This window comes from Oncorhynchus mykiss, chromosome 2, assembly GCF_013265735.2.
Source record: "Oncorhynchus mykiss isolate Arlee chromosome 2, USDA_OmykA_1.1, whole genome shotgun sequence".
NCBI lineage: Eukaryota > Metazoa > Chordata > Actinopteri > Salmoniformes > Salmonidae > Oncorhynchus > Oncorhynchus mykiss.
In genome coordinates, this window is record NC_048566.1 from 13,237,845 (window position 1) to 13,257,587 (window position 19,743).

General features: G+C 46.0%; 2 protein-coding genes and 1 long non-coding RNA gene across 6 annotated transcripts in view; 1 reads left to right on the plus strand and 2 right to left on the minus strand.

Annotated features, from left to right (window-relative positions):
- Positions 1 to 4,011, plus strand: part of LOC118936508 (anoctamin-10-like) — a 48,711-nt gene extending 44,700 nt beyond the window's left edge. For both annotated transcript variants that reach the window (XM_036938340.1, XM_036938345.1), the window contains one exon: positions 1,127 to 4,011. In XM_036938340.1, coding sequence (XP_036794235.1) covers positions 1,127 to 1,202 — 76 coding nt within the window. In that variant the 3' untranslated portion in view covers positions 1,203 to 4,011. The remainder of the gene's footprint in view (positions 1 to 1,126) is intronic.
- A 5,100-nt stretch (positions 4,012 to 9,111) lies between these two features.
- LOC118937744 lies at positions 9,112 to 12,400 on the minus strand. The gene is made up of 2 exons (XR_005035136.1): positions 11,706 to 12,400; positions 9,112 to 11,556 (listed from the first exon to the last, which is right to left on the minus strand). It is a non-coding gene; the product is annotated as an uncharacterized LOC118937744 (long non-coding RNA).
- Positions 12,401 to 12,461: 61 nt separating this feature from the next.
- LOC110513400 (SNF-related serine/threonine-protein kinase-like) overlaps positions 12,462 to 19,743 on the minus strand; it is a 74,375-nt gene continuing 67,093 nt past the window's right edge. For all 3 annotated transcript variants that reach the window (XM_036938366.1, XM_036938358.1, XM_036938352.1), the window contains exons 5-6: positions 19,412 to 19,546; positions 12,462 to 14,579 (exon numbers count right to left, since the gene is read on the minus strand). In XM_036938366.1, coding sequence (XP_036794261.1) covers positions 13,184 to 14,579; positions 19,412 to 19,546 — 1,531 coding nt within the window. In that variant the 3' untranslated portion in view covers positions 12,462 to 13,183. The remainder of the gene's footprint in view (positions 14,580 to 19,411; positions 19,547 to 19,743) is intronic.

A 19,743-nucleotide genomic window follows, 5' to 3' on the forward strand; every position in this document is an offset into this window, starting at 1 on the left:
GCGTTAATATTTATATATTATAATATATGCCATTTAGCAGACGCGTTTATCCAAAGCGACTTAATCATGCGTGCATATATTTTAAGTATGGGTGGTCCCAGAAATGGAACCCACTACCTTGTTACAACGGCATGCTCTCCCTTATGGAAACAGATTGCAATCAGAGTGCAGTATACCTGCAGTATGCTGCAAATACTGTGTCCAAAATTATATATATTTTTTTACTGCAGTACTTTTGCATTGTAACTGCAGTTACGCTGCCAACACAGCGTCACCTGGATTTGAATGTAACAAAGTTCAACATTCACCTTCTGCTACCATTTCTGTCAAGCCGTCTACACATACAGTTTGATGCATGCGGTCGATAAATCCAACATGCACCACACCGAACGCACTGCAAGGCAAACACAGCGTTTCCTTGGGAATGAATGTAACTCTGGTGTACCAACATGTAATGACGCTGTCGGTGTGATCGAAGCGTTACAGTGCAGTATAACTGCAGTTATTCTTGCAAATACTGCATCCAAAATACCACAGCCGACAACTTATTGTACTTTTACTGCAGCTTCAAAAACTACCAGCTGAGCTACAGAGAACAATGTATTCCTTCTATGGAAGCTGAGCTTCCCAGCTGAGCTACAGAGAACAATGTATTCCTTCTATGGAAGCTGAGCTTCCCAGCTGAGCTTCAGAGAACAATGTATTCCTTCTATGGAAGCTGAGCTTCCCAGCTGAGCTACAGAGAACAATGTATTCCTTCTATGGAAGCTGAGCTTCCCAGCTGAGCTACAGAGAACAATGTATTCCTTCTATGGAAGCTGAGCTTCCCAGCTGAGCTACAGAGAACAATGTATTCCTTCTATGGAAGCTGAGCTTCCCAGCTGAGCTACAGAGAACAATGTATTCCTTCTATGGAAGCTGAGCTTCCCAGCTGAGCTACAGAGAACAATGTATTCCTTCTATGGAAGCTGAGCTTCCCAGCTGAGCTACAGAGAACAATGTATTCTATGGAAGGTTTATTCTGTTTATATGACATCCCCAATAATAGGCCTAACAGGTAGCCTGTATTTCATGTGGCAGTTCGGTAGAACATAAGAGATATTAATCACATTTTACACTGTTACAGAAAATGCTGGAGGCCTCGGGGATCCCAAAGACTGATAAGTGATGAGGAGAGAAGAGGCCGATCGTTCAGATACTGACAAGACGAAGATGGGCTAAACTCCAGATGGAACATGCCCTTCCAAAGGAGAAAGATTCACATAGACTGTTTTCTTTACAACACCTCAATTAGCTCATTTATGCATAAAATATCCCAAAGTAATTTTCTTTTTATATATATATAAACGGTTGGTTGTTAAACCTGGCTTTATGCTCTTAACCTCTGCACTGTTGCCAGGTATTTCTGTTTGTTTTGCTGAGTGTAGTGTATTACCTGCAGATGTCTATACAACATTACTGGATGTGATTAAAACAATCATGAAGACCAGCCTCTAAACTAAAGATTCAGATCTGACCGGAGAACAAGACTTTATGTTAATGTCCTCCGGAAACCACTGTTGGAAATGCATTGCTACGTACCAAATGTAATGTTAAGGCAGGGCTTGACATTCAGGTCAATTTGCAATGGCACACTAGACTAGGCCGAATGGAAGAAATACTGGCACCAGTCAACATCTGGCAGGCAAGTGAATGATGCACGCATAAATTCAACAGCTAGGGATTTTATCTTTCATTTGGGCTGAGCAAGTAGCCTACAGGATTCATACAGACATTGGGAAGTCAAATTCAATGATTTTTCAAGCAATTAATTGTAATTTTGAAGGACTTGCATTTTATATTGAATTGTTGTCATAACCTATCGAAAAAAAATCCCCCCAAAATTAGTAAGCAGAAAAGTATGCATAACAACTTAGAGAATAATGCATGTTTAATTAAGCCTTCCAAATGACATAAACATATTTTACATTCTAAAACCTGTCAGAATAAAGTGGACATTGCCTGACTAATAGACTGTATGTAGATGCTCCCAACACACTAATGATGTCTGTGGCAGATAGTCAGTCTCACCATTTGAAATGTTGAGGGCTTATTGTATCATGTTTTAAAACAAAGTGAGTAAAAACCGGGTTCCCTTTGTAACGGAACGATGTGTATGGAAAACCAACATTCATTCCACTGGTTGTCTTGCTCATAATCACTGCACGTGGTTTTACCGCAAAGATGGCAACAGACCTGCGCGGGAAACAAATGAAAGCAGATAGATCTCTCATAAAAACTGATCAGAAATAAATTCAATCGAGGAATAATTATATTGCAGTGCAACTTCTAAATCGGCTACCTTCAATGACTTTTCTAGGACCAAATAGCCTCGAAGAAATGTCCGATTATCAAGTTAGGCTATTCTATGATGACAATTGCGCAAAGCAAATATTCTACCAAGACGGAACGTTTTATTGCAGGTTTGCATACCTATACTTGCCTTAACATTTATTGGTATTTATCAGACCTTTGAAGATGTTCCCTGCCGCTGTCGGTCTTCAGTGAGCTGCTCCACACAACAATCTCCAGCTAGGCTTAATGTGTAGTTTATGGTGCGCGTGTGATAAATAATCAACATAACGAACTCACAGCTTCAGGAATTCTTTATTATATAGCCTAGATTAAATATAGCATTTTTACAATATTTATTTTCATCAACTGGCCCGGAGGGTTTCCAAAACCTCCCCGGGCCAGCGGGCAGCCCTGAATGTCAGGCCCTGGTTAAGGTGCTAAATAATAGGTCATTGAAGGTGTATGGATGCGGTTGAGGGTAGTATGCTGTATTACATAGACTTTTCATGTTCATGTGGCCATTCTGGAATTGGTGGAGGTGGTTCAGTTTGAGATAGATGGCCTATGGTAATTATATCCAGACTGTATTCCACCAACAGATGACATGAATTACTTTTCAAAAATAGGTTTTCACATTAGACAATAGTTTTAGACCAACAGCTTTGCTTAAAAGCCACTATAGTCAGTTATGGGGTAGGGCTCCATCCAGTATCACTAGGTCTGTCAGAGACGTTATCTAAGTAGAACTGCTTTCAAAATGGAAGTCTTAGGAATTCTGGCATAATTATGTGCTCTAGCATTGAGATCCTTGAAACGTTTACATAGTGTTGCCAGAGTATAATATATGCCATTAAGCAGACACTTTTATCCAAATTGACTTAGACATGCGTCATGATGTATTTATGGCTCCAGCAGGACTCAAACCCAGGATCCTTGGCGTTGCAGGCGCCATGCTCTACCAACTGAGCCACACAGCCAGGGTGTTATCTGATCCATAGTGATACTACACATGGAGATACAACTGAGCCACACAGCCAGGGTGTTATCTGATCCATAGTGATACTACACATGGAGATACAACTGAGCCACACAGAACCACACAGCCAGGGTATTATCTGATCCATAGTGATACTACACATGGAGATAGGAAAGATCTAATTATCAATGGTGATGCTTCAGTATGCTACAGAGAAGTTGTAAAGACTGGAATGGAATTAATGGAAACCATGTTTGATTCCATTCCATACATTTCAATGAGCCCATCCTCCTATAGCTCCTCCTACCAGCCTCCTCTGTATCATACTGAAGCATGGTATGCTACGTAATGTTAAATACTCCTCACAGCCTGCAACTATCATGGTCATTGTTACTCAGTCTAATCAATGACTATCAATCAGAAGTAGTGATACTTAGAATGTATGTGAGTGGAAATTCATTGATTTTTTAAAAAGTTTATGCTATTAGTCCATGTGCTCTTGAAGACCCCCTCAGAGCGGGCTTGTGCCTTTGACATGACATGCTGTCAAGATTTGTTTTATATGCTATATACTGTACCTACACTCACTACAGTTTGCCATCACAATATCACCAAGTGTTTAAAAATGGTTCAGAACAGCATTATTGAAACCAAACAAACCCAGCATCCCTTTCCTCAAATAAATCTATACAAAACTCTTTAATATATGCTTACAAGTGTCTCCATTCTCTAGTTCAGGTTTTCCCCACCCATCTACACACAATACCCCATAATGACACACAATACCCCATAATGACACACAATACCCCATAATGACACACAATACCCCATAATGACAGTGTCTCCATTCTCTAGTTCAGGTTTTCCCCACCCATCTACACACAATACCCCATAATGACAAAGTGTCCCCATTCTCTAGTTCAGGTTTTCCCCACCCATCTACACACAATACCCCATAATGACACACAATACCCCATAATGACAAAGTGTCTCCATTCTCTAGTTCAGGTTTTCCCCACCCATCTACACACAATACCCCATAATGACACACAATACCCCATAATGACAAAGTGTCTCCATTCTCTAGTTCAGGTTCTCCCCACCCATCTACACACAATACCCCATAATGACAAAGTGTCCCCATTCTCTAGTTCAGGTTTTCCCCACCCATCTACACACAATACCCCATAATGACACACAATACCCCATAATGACAAAGTGTCTCCATTCTCTAGTTCAGGTTTTCCCCACCCATCTACACACAATACCCCATAATGACACACAATACCCCATAATGACAAAGTGTCTCCATTCTCTAGTTCAGGTTCTCCCCACCCATCTACACACAATACCCCATAATGACAAAGTGTCTCCATTCTCTAGTTCAGGTTCCCCCACCCATCTACACACAATACCCCATAATGACACACAATACCCCATAATGACAAAGTGTCTCCATTCTCTAGTTCAGGTTTTCCCCACCCATCTACACACAATACCCCATAATGACAAAGTGTCTCCATTCTCTAGTTCAGGTTCTCCCCACCCATCTACACACAATACCCCATAATGACACACAATACCCCATAATGACAAAGTGTCCCCATTCTCTAGTTCAGGTTTTCCCCACCCATCTACACACAATACCCCATAATGACAAAGTGTCCCCATTCTCTAGTTCAGGTTTTCCCCACCCATCTACACACAATACCCCATAATGACACACAATACCCCATAATGACAAAGTGTGTCCATTCTCTAGTTCAGGTTCTCCCCACCCATCTACACACAATACCCCATAATGACAAAGTGTCTCCATTCTCTAGTTCAGGTTCTCCCCACCCATCTACACACAATACCCCATAATGACACACAATACCCCATAATGACAAAGTGTCCCCATTCTCTAGTTCAGGTTTTCCCCACCCATCTACACACTATACCCCATAATGACAAAGTGTCTCCATTCTCTAGTTCAGGTTCCCCCACCCATCTACACACAATACCCCATAATGACAAAGTGTCTCCATTCTCTAGTTCAGGTTCTCCCCACCCATCTACACACAATACCCCATAATGACACACAATACCCCATAATGACACACTATACCCCATAATGACAAAGTGTCTCCATTCTCTAGTTCAGGTTTTCCCCACCCATCTACACACAATACCCCATAATGACAAAGTGTCTCCATTCTCTAGTTCAGGTTTTCCCACCCATCTACACACTATACCCCATAATGACAAAGTGTCTCCATTCTCTAGTTCAGGTTTTCCCCACCCATCTACACACAATACCCCATAATGACAAAGTGTCTCCATTCTCTAGTTCAGGTTTTCCCCACCCATCTACACACAATACCCCATAATGACAAAGTGTCCCCATTCTCTAGTTCAGGTTTTCCCCACCCATCTACACACTATACCCCATAATGACAAAGTGTCCCCATTCTCTAGTTCAGGTTTTCCCCACCCATCTACACACTATACCCCATAATGACACACAATACCCCATAATGACAAAGTGTCCCCATTCTCTAGTTCAGGTTTTCCCCACCCATCTACACACAATACCCCATAATGACACACAATACCCCATAATGACAGTGTCTCCATTCTCTAGTTCAGGTTTTCCCCACCCATCTACACACAATACCCCATAATGACACACAATACCCCATAATGACACACAATACCCCATAATGACAAAGTGTGTCCATTCTCTAGTTCAGGTTCTCCCCACCCATCTACACACAATACCCCATAATGACAAAGTGTGTCCATTCTCTAGTTCAGGTTCTCCCCACCCATCTACACACAATACCCCATAATGACAAAGTGTGTCCATTCTCTAGTTCAGGTTCTCCCCACCCATCTACACACAATACCCCATAATGACAAAGTGTCTCCATTCTCTAGTTCAGGTTCCCCCACCCATCTACACACAATACCCCATAATGACAAAGTGTCTCCATTCTCTAGTTCAGGTTTCCCCCACCCATCTACACACGATACCCCATACTGTTGTCCTTCTGGCAGGTTTTCCCATCTCAGCCAAGGAACTCTGAAGTTCTGTCAGTGTTCATTGGGTTCTTGGTCACGTCCCTGACCAAGGTCTTTCCTGCCCAGTAGCTCAGTTTGGTCAGGTGGTCAGCTCTAGGCAGTTCCAATAGGGCCTTCAGAAAGTATTCAACGTTTCCAAGAGCACAGTGGTCTCCATCATTGAAAATGGAAAAAAATATGGAACTATCTTTTTTGTTGTTCACAAGACAGTAAAAACATTAGGAAATCTGTTCCCAACTATTCCCAAGCATAGTAGAGACATTATCGTTTATCAACTGTAAACAAGGTTTGAAATGATCGTTTAGTCAAATATCTGTTTTGGCTTCTAGCGGTAAATTTGCAGTCTACAAATGATTTGTAATTATGTTCCGGTCCCCTGACCATCCACTCCAGAACATTTGTCCCTCGGCTGAATCTAGTTGATGATCCCTCTAGTGTGTCCCGTCTACATGCTCTACCTCTGTAAGGACAGATCTGTAATTATGTTCTGGCCCCCTGACCATCCACTCCAGAACATTTGTCCCTCGGCTGAATCTAGTTGATGATCCCTCTAGTGTGTCCCGTCTACATGCTCTACCTCTGTAAGGACAGATCTGTAATTATGTTCCGGTCCCCTGACCATCCACTCAGCCTGTGTCTGAATCTAGTTGATGATCCCTCTGGTGTGTCCCGTCTACATGCTCTACCTCTAAGGACAGAGGTACAGTGCCTTCAGAAAGTATTCATACCTCTTGCCTTATTACACATTTTGTTGTTACAACCGGAATTCAAAATGTTAAAATATGAAAAATCTCACCTTTCACGCCATAATGACAAAGTTAAAACATGTTTTTAGAAATGTTTGCACATTTATTGACAACGAAATAGAGAAATCTACAATAATGTGTATGAGTATCCAACCCCTATGCTTTGACACTCCAAATTGACTTCCAGTGCATCCAATCTCTTTTGATCTTGAGATGGACTCCAAGTTGTAGTGACACCTGTGACCAATTCAATTGATTTAGAAAGAAACACGTGTCTATATAAGGTCCCACAGTTGACAGTGCAGAAACTATACCATAAAGTCCCAGGAACTGTCCGTAACTCTCAGAGAGAGAGAACTGTGACGAGGCATATATCTGGGGAAGAGCATGAAAAAGTTCTAGAGTATTGAAAGTTTCCAAGAGCACAGTGGTCTCCATCATTGGGAAATAATAAAATGGAACTACCCAGACTCTGCCAAGAGCTGTCTGCCAACCAAACAGGCAAGAAGGACCTTGGTCAGGGAAGGGACCAAGAACCCAATGACCACTCAGAACTAGAGAGTTGTCCTTGGCTGAGATGGGAGAACCTGCCAGAAGGACAAGTCTCTACAGCACTTCAATCTGGGCTTTATGGGAGAGTGGCCAGAAGGAAGCCACTCCTGAGAAAAAGGCACATGACAGCATGCCAGGAGTTTTCAAAAAGGTACATTTTTAAAAACTATTTGGCCTGAATGCAAAGCTCTGTCTGGATAAAATCAGGCACAGCTCATCACCAGTCTAACTCCATCCCCATTGTGAAGCATGGTGGTGGCAGCATCATGCTATGGGGATGCTTTTCAGCAGTAGGGGACTGGGAGACTGTTAAGGATGGAGGGAACAATGAATGGCGCCAAATACAGGCAAATCCTTTATCAGAACGCAAACGACCTTAGACTGGAGCAAAGATTTACGTCCCAACAGGACAATGACCCCAAGCATAAAGCCAAAGCAACACTGGAATGGCTTCAGAACAATGTGGAAGTCTGAGTGATCCAACCAAAGTCCAAACTTGAATACCATTGAAAATCTGTGGAAAGACTTGAAGACTGCTGTTCACCGCCGCTCTCCATCTAACTTAACACAGCTTGAGAAAATCTGCAAGGAAGAATAGGAGAAAATCCCCAAATCTAGTTGTGCAAACTGATACAGACCTAGCCAAGACGACTCAAAGCTGATACAGACCTAGCCAAGACGACTCAAAGCTGATACAGACCTAATTCTGCATTTCATTTAATACATTTGCTACCATTGAATAAAATTATGGGGTATTATGTCGATGAGTGACAGAAAAAATATTGACTACATTTTGAATTCAGGCTGCAACACAAAATGGTTCTGAATACTTTCTGAAGGCACTGGAGGTGAAGGCTCTATATAAGTTGCTCTTCAGGGGTTACTGGTGTCTTTTGGCAGCAGCATAAGGAGTTGTAAATCCTGGCAGAATACCTTTCAGCAGAGGGGCTCTGTGGCCTGCATATTTAACTGGTCTCTACCCTGGAGGGAATAGTCTCTGGAGTCTGATCATGGTGATGCACCAAGATTGTTCTAATTAGAGTTCTCCTAAGTCATGTGCCCCAACTGGCACCCTACTCCCTACATTGTGCATTACTTTTGACCATGAAAACTAGTGCACTATATAGGGAATAGGGTGCCATTTGGGACATTAACAGAGATTAGGCTGATGGTTGATCTTAAAAGCAAGGCCACCAGGTAAACTACCAGCACACCGATCAGTGATCCACCTCTTGGATGAAGCTCTGAGGTAAATAGTTGACAAGATAAAGTTATGGTGTAACATTGGGGATCGACACTGTACAGTGTAATGGATTCTTTTCTGTCAATTCCTTTAGCAACAAGTGATCGAAGTTGCATCTGACAGAACACAGACCCACTTGGGAGACAGGCGTGTCATCAATGCATCGCGAGCACAGAAAAGACTAGACTCGTTTGTAAGACGTCATTTCCCACAACATTTTATTTAGGATATCACCATAGCTATATGTAACTGTTCACAACAGGTATCAACTACAGAATAATACATTGAATAATTCTGCCATTTCATATTTTCATTTAGCCAGTACATGGTTTGGTCCAGTAACATTCAGTGGATGGTTCTTCCTCTCTCGATGTCCTTGGATGGATAATGTTAAACATATAACACATGCACATGTCATTCAGCTGTTTACATCTGGGTAAGACAACGGTCAGACTGGCCGACATGAATAAAGTCATGTTCTTTTCTTGGAGACACCCATTCCTAATAAGGCTATACTTACAGCTCTGCACCAAGAGGTTCACTCTGCCGACTCTAAATATAGAGCACCATATTTACATCTCTATTTACAGACATTTTGTTTCAAAAGAAAAAAAATACTCAAGATATCTTTCTCTGTTCGTTTTTAGTCCGAGGTGCCTTTCAATCTAAGGCTGTACAGGGTTGAAATATAAAACAAAAATATGTTGATTTACAGATAGCTGCAACATGTAGCTTATTGCCAATGCCCTTAAAATATATCCCCACATCTCCCTACAACCCCATTTCTTTCCTTCTTTACTAAGCCCAGTCCTTTAAAGCTTACAGACAGGAATCTCTCCTGAAAGGTGCATGTGCTCTACTGAACCACTAATCCTGAATGTAAAACCTTCACCCTGCAGTGTCCAGTAAGGTGTGGGTGTGTGTGACACACACTGCGATGTTAGTCCCCAACGAAAGACTCACGGGCCCAATTCAACACAGAATAATTTTTAAAACAGCAGATCGTTCAAAAATATAACTTTTTAAAACATATATACATACTCAACATATACCCTTTAAAAACAAACAAACCAACCAGCCTGCCAGGCCAGTCAGAAGATCAGCCTGCCAGACCAGTCAGAAGATCAGCCTGCCAGGCCAGTCAGAAGATCAGCCTGCCAGGCCAGTCAGAAGATCAGCCTGCCAGGCCAGTCAGAAGATCAGCCTGCCAGGCCAGTCAGAAGATCAGCCTGCCAGGCCAGTCAGAAGATCAGCCTGCCAGGCCAGTCAGAAGATCAGCCTGCCAGGCCAGTCAGAAGATCAGCCTGCCAGGCCAGTCAGAAGACCAGCCTGCCAGGCCAGTCAGAAGACCAGCCTGCCAGGCCAGTCAGAAGACCAGCCTGCCAGGCCAGTCAGAAGACCATCCTGCCAGGCCAGTCAGAAGACCAGCCTGCCAGAGCAGTCAGAAGACCCGCCTGCCAGAGCAGTCAGAAGACCCGCCTGCCAGAGCAGTCAGAAGACCCGCCTGCCAGGCCAGTCAGAAGACCAGCCTGCCAGGCCAGTCAGAAGACCAGAATGCCAGGCCAGTCAGAAGACCAGCCTGCCAGGCCAGTCAGAAGACCAGTCAGTTACAGTAACAGAAAGTGAAACAGTCTAACAAAGCAAAGACGTGTGTGGGTCCACTGGAATACAGAGACCCAATGCAGTTTCCAATTCATTAGTACGTTTTTCTTTTCAATTCTCATGCTCTTCTATTGATCTTAAAATGCATTTTCTAAGATGTTACGTCAACATGGCAGGTGGTCAACCAAGGCCATGACCAACATGTGAACGGGACCACATCAAATCTGTGTGGGTCTGCTTGCCTGCTACCTTGAGGCCCAGCACAGGAGAAAAACACACGACTCGTCTACCAGTGTACTTTACATTCAGTTTGACACGTTGTCATGAACTTTGAATCATTTCAGGAGTTTTGCCCAATTTGCAAATGAATAGCAGTAGTTCTAATTACAGATGAATGACCCTTTCTGTTAGAATAGTGTCTAAAAGATTGCAGCTCCTACCTGTATTCACTATACAATAGTAAGTATAGTAGTATTTGACCCAAATAGGTGAATGTATTGTGCCTGAAGACGAGTGCATTGAGATGGGAATAAAGAGGAAGCTGAAGCCTTATTTTCCAGGTTCCTGGCTCTCAGGAACACCACAGTAAACCAGATGTGTTGAAGTAGCACTTGTTAAACAGGGGTTTGGAAACAATCATTCATGTTGCCTTCAAAATCAATTCAGTGAGCTGTATCGCCATCTAAAATGCCTCTCTAATTCCATACACTTAACAAATACAAACATAAAACAGATTGTCTGTGTGCAATATCCAAGTGAAATAACGTTTCAGACAGTAGGTCACTGTAAAATGAGGTTAATCAATGAATCAAATTAAAACATCTCTAGAGGTTACCAAGTTTCTGTCTCAGTTGGTCGTTGCCATGTGACTGCATGGCAGGAGCTTATATCAACATGAAGGTTACAGGTTACTTCCCTTCCTCCAGGACCATGTATGGTGACTGGTATCTCTGTCCTGTCCTGTCCTGTCCTCCTCTACCTCTCCCAGCTGTATGGTGACTGGTATCTCTGTCCTGTCCTGTCCTGTCCTCCTCTACCTCTCCCAGCTGTATGGTGACTGGTATCTCTGTCCTGCTCTCCTCTACCTCTCCCAGCTGTATGGTGACTGGTATCTCTGTCCTGTCCTGTCCTCCTCTACCTCTCCCAGCTGTATGGTGACTGGTATCTCTGTCCTGCTCTCCTCTACCTCTCCCAGCTGTATGGTGACTGGTATCTCTGTCCTGTCCTGTCCTGTCCTCCTCTACCTCTCCCAGCTGTATGGTGACTGGTATCTCTGTCCTGCTCTCCTCTACCTCTCCCAGCTGTATGGTGACTGGTATCTCTGTCCTGTCCTGTCCTGTCCTCCTCTACCTCTCCCAGCTGTATGGTGACTGGTATCTCTGTCCTGTCCTCCTCTACCTCTCCCAGCTGTATGGTGACTGGTATCTCTGTCCTGTCCTCCTCTACCTCTCCCAGCTGTATGGTGACTGGTATCTCTGTCCTGTTCTCTTCTACCTCTCCCAGCTGTATGGTGACTGGTATCTCTGTCCTGCTCTCGTCTACATCTCCCAGCTGTATGGTGACTAGTATCTCTGTCCTGTCCTCCTCTACCTCTCCCAGCTGTATGGTGACTGGTATCTCTGTCCTGCTCTCCTCTACCTCTCCCAGCTGTATGGTGACTGGTATCTCTGTCCTGTCCTCCTATCTCTCCCAGCTGTATGATATCTCTGTCCTGTCCTCCTATCTCTCCCAGCTGTATGGTATCTCTGTCCTGTCCTCCCATCTCTCCCAGCTGTATGGTGACTGGTATCTTTGTCCTGTCCTCCTATCTCTCCCAGCTGTATGGTGACTGGTATCTTTGTCCTGTCCTCCTATCTCTCCCAGCTGTATGGTGACTGGTATCTTTGTCCTGTTCTCTTCTACCTCTCCCAGCTGTATGGTATCTTTGTCCTGTCCTCCTATCTCTCCCAGCTGTATGGTGACTGGTATCTTTGTCCTGTCCTCCCATCTCTCCCAGCTGTATGGTGACTGGTATCTTTGTCCTGTCCTCCTATCTCTCCCAGCTGTATGGTATCTCTGTCCTGTCCTCCTATCTCTCCCAGCTGTATGGTATCTCTGTCCTGTCCTCCTATCTCTCCCAGCTGTATGGTATCTCTGTCCTGTCCTCCTATCTCTCCCAGCTGTATGGCATCTCTGTCCTGTCCTCCTATCTCTCCCAGCTGTATGGCATCTCTGTCCTGTCCTCCTCTACCTCTCCTAACATACCCTTTACATAGTAGACAGTAGACGAATAATCAAATTTAAGTGCTTACCCTTTAACTATCACGTGCTACTACTTACCCACTGTTAAAAGTTTGGTATTTTGTACCCCAAAATATAGTTGATCTAAAATCAAACCAACATCCATATTTATGTTTACATCAACACCCCAACTAAGTTGTGTTACCTCGGCTCATTCCAGGGGGAGCTAGTGATGTAGCAGAAACAAAAGAACCCCCTGCAGCATGCAGCTCATAGGTCCTAGTGAACAAACAAAAACAATAACAAGTGGCATCTTTTAAGACAACAGCAGAAGGCAGGTTGTGATGGGGAGGTGTTCTGAGGTCAGACGTATGCTACAGCGGTGACTGTGGTTGGACAGATTGGACTGGCAGAGTGGTGTCAGAGGGCGCCAGGGAGTGTGTGTCATATGACCTGGCAGCAGCTGGCCTGAGAGGTGCACAGGAGCCCTTCTCTAGGGCTGCGCTGGATGTTCACAGAGATGCTCTTTTCACACAGAGGTAGCTGGAGAACATTCTTTTTCAGGTTGTTCAGCTTGTTATTCTCCTTGGTGGCCAGGGCCAGTTCGCTAAGTGCTGCTGCCGTTTGGTCTGTGTATGACCGTGGAGTGTTGACAGCAGTGGTGGGCAGAGCGATGGTGTCTAACTCCAGGTCCAAGCTGCCGTTGGAGCCGATGCACATCTTCCAAGAGGACCTCTCCTGTGTCTTGACGCTGCCAGCTGACAGGCTGCTGGACAGACTATTGGACAGGTTCTGAGGGTCTATGATGAACTGGCCCATCCCCCCTGCCAGGCCGGGGCCTCCACTTCTCCCCCTGTGCTGTAACTGGGAGCTGAGACACAGGCTCAGGAGCTTCAGGCTCTCCACCAGCTCTGCTGCCCCGGGGCTGCGGGAGGCACAGTGTCTCCGCGTGGACCCTGAGCCTGAAGACGAGTGGTTACTGCTGCCGTTAGAACAACTTGAGGGGGAACCCTGTCCCTTACCACCTCCCCCCCCACTACTACCACTCCCTCCATTGTCATTACTCCCCCCACCTCCCCCTCCAGGAGGACTGCCCCCCTCCCCGGGGGGTTTACTCTGCCCTCCACTGCTCCCTCCACCATTTCCCCCTGAGTTTCCAGGCGGGCCCTCACTGCTGTCCCTGCGGTTCCAGCTGTAGGTGAAGCCTGTGTCCTTGTCCAGACGCCGGCGGTGGCTCTCGGAGTCGTCGTCGCTGGTCTCTGAGCTGGAGCAGGACGAGCCGCGGCCTTGGCTCTTGCGGCGGTGATAGCGTTTCTGAGTGGTGCCCGGCGACCCGGCCGCTGCAGCAGCGATGTTCATCTTTAGCCGGCTGAGTTTGGGTGGCAGGCCCTCGTCCATGTCGAAGTCGTCGTCTGACTCACCCTCCTCCTCAAAGATCTGGTTGAGGACTGGGGCACTCTTCCTGGAGGTCAGCCGGTTGGTGATAGATGGAGCCTTGCGACGCAGGATCACTTGTGTGGACAGAGGGGACGGGTCCTCTTCCTCCTCTTCATCCTCCTCCACTCTGAACAGGCAGCTGCGCTGCTTGGCTGAGGAGGTGGAGGGTGTGGGGGCCGTGGCCCCAGCTCTAGGGGGCCCAGAAACGGGGGCAGGGGCACCGGAGGCCCCTGCGTTGCTCTCGTCCCTGCGGAGCTCCAGCAGGCCTTTGGTGCGGTGTCCGTTGAGAAGGCTCTCAGCGCTGCGGGCGGGGGACTGGGGACCACCAGCGTGGCAGATGGAGGAGGCTGCCAGACTGTCCTCGATGTCCTGATGCATGTCAATCTTCGTCGGCCAGGACTGCCTGGAGGGGCAGAGAGCAGACCAGAGTTACCCAAACTATTCCCCTGGTTAGTATACGCTGGAATGACTTTATATAGAGTCAGAGGAGAAAATAAACTAAGATAAAATAAACAGTATGATCTTAGAATGAGGTCAGATGATTCATGTGTAATCCAGTCCTGAACTGCTGAACCTGACTGAACAGCTCAGTGAGTCAACATTCTTCTAATGTAGAAGGTCCTTGTTGACATGGCAGAGTGAGAAAACAAACAGAACAGAGCACTGGGGATCTCTCTCGACGGAGCCCGGGCATGTCCCAGCGGCACGCAATCTAACACAATTAATCCCATGGTAGTCCTGCCTGCCGGGTGCATGTGTGACCCTCCACGCTGCTGCATGGCGGTGGAGGCTGGGTCGGGTCACCACAGGGCCCTTAGTGCTGCTCTGACACCATCCTAGTTAATTCAGCCAGGCTTTCAAAAGGCGTAACTACAGTAGAATCTCTCAGACACACACCTCAGCTGTGTGACACTGCTCAGACTCCATTCACTCTCAACCTCAGACGACCCTGACAGACTCTACAGACAATCCCTGAACTACCTGATGAAGCTCAGCTTCAGCCCACGATGGCACAGAGAGCGAGAGAGCGCGGGGGCACTATGCTAACACACTTAGTATTCGCCCTCTTGTCCAGGTCACTGTTTTGGGCATATATAAACTGGCATGCATGATACACAGTAGACTGTTGTTATTCCTAAAAATAATTGAACCACTATCAGAATGTTATTTCTGTTATGATGCCATGTTGCCTGATGCCAGACGCTGACAGTGTTTGTGTTAAAATACAGAACAACCCTGAAAAACTAAGTGGTGAATGGAGGAGCGCAGGCCAGTAGAAACAGTAGATGTAGAGACCTGTACTGCTGCACTATACATGACAGTGGATTTGACTCACATTCTGCTCCTGCACCCAGGGGGCCACGACCCAGAAGATAAAAATTGTGCCTTTTCCCTCCGAGCACCTGTTTGGCAATGGGTTTCTGGCCAAATGGGTTACAGCAAGCAGGCCAGGAGGGAGCAGCTTTAGCCTGCATGCGTTTGATCTCTCCTCTTCCTCCAAAAGGAGTGGCTCCCTCTCTCTGCTTCTCTCTCGGGAATATCAAAGCCAGACTTCCCCTTTCTAGGTCACTCCAAAGCATTTACTGCAGTCAGCCTTAACAACACATGTCACCACGTTGAGGGATCACATGACCAGAGGGGGAGGGAGGGGAACCAGACCATGAGGAAAGGACAGCATGGGTTCTCCTCCTAATGCACGGTCAACGACACCAAGCAGAGCAGCACCCAAGAGGTCAATTACCGTCAGAGCCTTGGCTGCTTCTTCCTCTTAGTCATTGAGTCGGCGTCATTATGACAATCTGAATGGCCCCAATAAATGGATGAGTGTGTGTGTAGCAGGCTATTAAACAGGCATTGGTATTGCAGTTAGAGTGGTTGGATCTGGTGGGTTTGATCTGGAGGGGATAGTTTTGGTGTTGTGTGTATGCGTCACATGCGTGTGTGTGTTGCATGTATGAACAGTTAAATTCAGAAGTAGTCTGCATTTGTTATGGAGGTTTTGGAGCAGTGGCTTCTTCCTTGCTGAGCGGCCTTTCAGGTTATGTCGATATAGGACTCGTTTTACTGTGGATATAGATACTTTTGTACCTGTTTCCTCCAGCATCTTCACAAGGTCCTTTGCTGTTGTTCTGGGATTGATTGGCACTTTTTCCACCAAAGTATGTTCATCTCTAGGAGACAGAACGCGTCTCCTTCCTGAGTGGTATGACGGCTGCGTGGTCCCATGGTGTTTATACTTGCGTACTATTGTTTGTACAGATGAACGTGGTACCTTCAGGCGTTTGGAAATTGCTCCCAAGGATGAACCAGACTTGTGGAGGTCTACAATTTTTTCCCCCCTGAGGTCTTGGCTGATTTCTTTTGGTTTTCCCATGATGTCAAGCAAAGAGGGACTGAGTTTGAAGGTAGGCCTTGAAATACATCCACAGCTACACCTCCACTTGACTCAAAGAGGCTCCCACGCTGAGGTCTGTCCAACGCTGGTCCGACCAAGCTGACTCCACACTCCAAGACTGCTTCCATCACGTGGACTGGGAGATGTTTCGTATTGCGTCAGATAACAACATTGACGAATACGCTGATTCGGTGTGCGAGTTCATTAGAACGTGCGTTGAAGATGTCGTTCCCATAGCAACGATTAAAACATTCCCTAACCAGAAACCGTGGATTGATGGCAGCATTCGTGTGAAACTGAAAGCGCGAACCACTGCTTTTAATCAGGGCAAGGTGTCTGGTAACATGACCGAATACAAACAGTGCAGCTATTCCCTCCGCAAGGCTATCAAACAAGCTAAGCGCCAGTACAGAGACAAAGTAGAATCTCAATTCAACGGCTCAGACACAAGAGGCATGTGGCAGGGTCTACAGTCAATCACGGACTACAGGAAGAAATCCAGCCCAGTCACGGACCAGGATGTCTTGCTCCCAGGCAGACTAAATAACTTTTTTGCCCGCTTTGAGGACAATACAGTGCCACTGACACGGCCTGCAACGAAAACATGCGGTCTCTCCTTCACTGCAGCCGAGGTGAGTAAGACATTTAAACGTGTTAACCCTCGCAAGGCTGCAGGCCCAGACGGCATCCCCAGCCGCGCCCTCAGAGCATGCGCAGACCAGCTGGCCGGTGTGTTTACGGACATATTCAATCAATCCCTATACCAGTCTGCTGTTCCCACATGCTTCAAGAGGGCCACCATTGTTCCTGTTCCCAAGAAAGCTAAGGTAACTGAGCTAAACGACTACCGCCCCGTAGCACTCACATCCGTCATCATGAAGTGCTTTGAGAGACTAGTCAAGGACCATATCACCTCCACCCTAGACCCACTCCAATTTGCTTACCGCCCAAATAGGTCCACAGACGATGCAATCTCAACCACACTGCACACTGCCCTAACCCATCTGGACAAGAGGAATACCTATGTGAGAATGCTGTTCATCGACTACAGCTCGGCATTCAACACCATAGTACCCTCCAAGCTCGTCATCAAGCTCGAGACCCTGGGTCTCGACCCCGCCCTGTGCAACTGGGTACTGGACTTCCTGACGGGCCGCCCCCAGGTGGTGAGGGTAGGCAACAACATCTCCTCCCCGCTGATCCTCAACACTGGGGCCCCACAAGGGTGCGTTCTGGGCCCTCTCCTGTACTCCCTGTTCACCCACGACTGCGTGGCCACGCACGCCTCCAACTCAATCATCAAGTTTGCGGACGACACAACAGTGGTAGGCTTGATTACCAACAACGATGAGACGGCCTACAGGGAGGAGGTGAGGGCCCTCGGAGTGTGGTGTCAGGAAAATAACCTCACACTCAACGTCAACAAAACTAAGGAGATGATTGTGGACTTCAGGAAACAGCAGAGGGAACACCCCCCTATCCACATCGATGGAACAGTAGTGGAGAGGGTAGCAAGTTTTAAGTTCCTCGGCATACACATCACAGACAAACTGAATTGGTCCACTCACACAGACAGCATCGTGAAGAAGGCGCAGCAGCGCCTCTTCAACCTCAGGAGGCTGAAGAAATTCGGCTTGTCACCAAAAGCACTCACAAACTTCTACAGATGCACAATCGAGAGCATCCTGGCGGGCTGTATCACCGCCTGGTATGGCAACTGCACTGCCCTCAACCGTAAGGCTCTCCAGAGGGTAGTGAGGTCTGCACAACGCATCACCGGGGGCAAACTACCTGCCCTCCAGGACACCTACACCACCCGATGTCACAGGAAGGCCATAAAGATCATCAAGGACATCAACCACCCGAGCCACTGCCTGTTCACCCCGCTATCATCCAGAAGGCGAGGTCAGTACAGGTGCATCAAAGCTGGGACCGAGAGACTGAAAAACAGCTTCTATCTCAAGGCCATCAGACTGTTAAACAGCCACCACTAACACTGAGTGGCTGCTGCCAACACACTGACACTGACTCAACTCCAGCCACTTTAATAATGGGAATTGATGGGAAATTATGTAAATATATCACTAGCCACTTTAAACAATGCTACCTTATATAAATGTTACTTACCCTACATTATTCATCTCATATGCATACGTATATACTGTACTCTATATCATCGACGGTATCCTTATGTAATACATGTATCACTAGCCACTTTATACTATACTATGCCACTTTGTTTACATACTCATCTCATTTGTACATACTGTACCCGATACCATCTACTGTATCTTGCCTATGCTGCTCTGTACCATCACTCATTCATATATCCTTATGTACATATTCTTTATCCCCTTACACTGTGTACAAGACAGTAGTTTTGGAATTGTTAGTTAGATTACTTGTTATTACTGCATTGTCGGAACTAGAAGCACAAGCATTTCGCTACACTCGCATTAACATCTGCTAACCATGTGTATGTGACAAATAAAATTTGATTTGATTTGATTTGATTTGAGCCTATCAGATGCTTCTAAAGCCATGACATCATTTTCTGGAATTTTCCAATCTGTTTAAAGGCACAGTCAACAAAGTGTATGTAAACTTCTGACCCACTGGAATTGTGATACAGTGAATTATAAGTGAAATAATCTGTAAACAATTGGAAGAATTCCTTGCGTCAGGCACAAAGTAGATGTCCTAACCGACTTGCCAAAACTATAGTTTGTTAACAAGACATTTGTGGAGTGGTTGAAAAACGTTTTATGTGTTTTAATGACACCAACCTAAGTGTATGTAAACCTCCGACTTCAACTGTATGTGTTGCATGTGTGTGTCACCTGAACTGGGCCTTGATGTTGCTGGGGCTGGAGGAGCGTGTCTGGACCTCCTTCTCCTGTTTCTCTCTCAGGATCCTCTCAGCCAGCAGGAAGTAGGTGGCAGTGATGTGGTTGTACTTGTTGGTCTCCAGGGCTCTGGAACAAACACCATGGACAGAACATGTTAGGACAGGCTGGGAGAGAAGGCCAAGAGAGGGTTACACACCCACATACGAGAGACAAGTACGGTATGTCAACAGGCAAGTCACCGCAGAGCAAACCCAATCACGTCGGCATTTGACATATCTAAAATGTAACAAAGCAACATAACAGGTTCTAACCCTTCGTTGCCC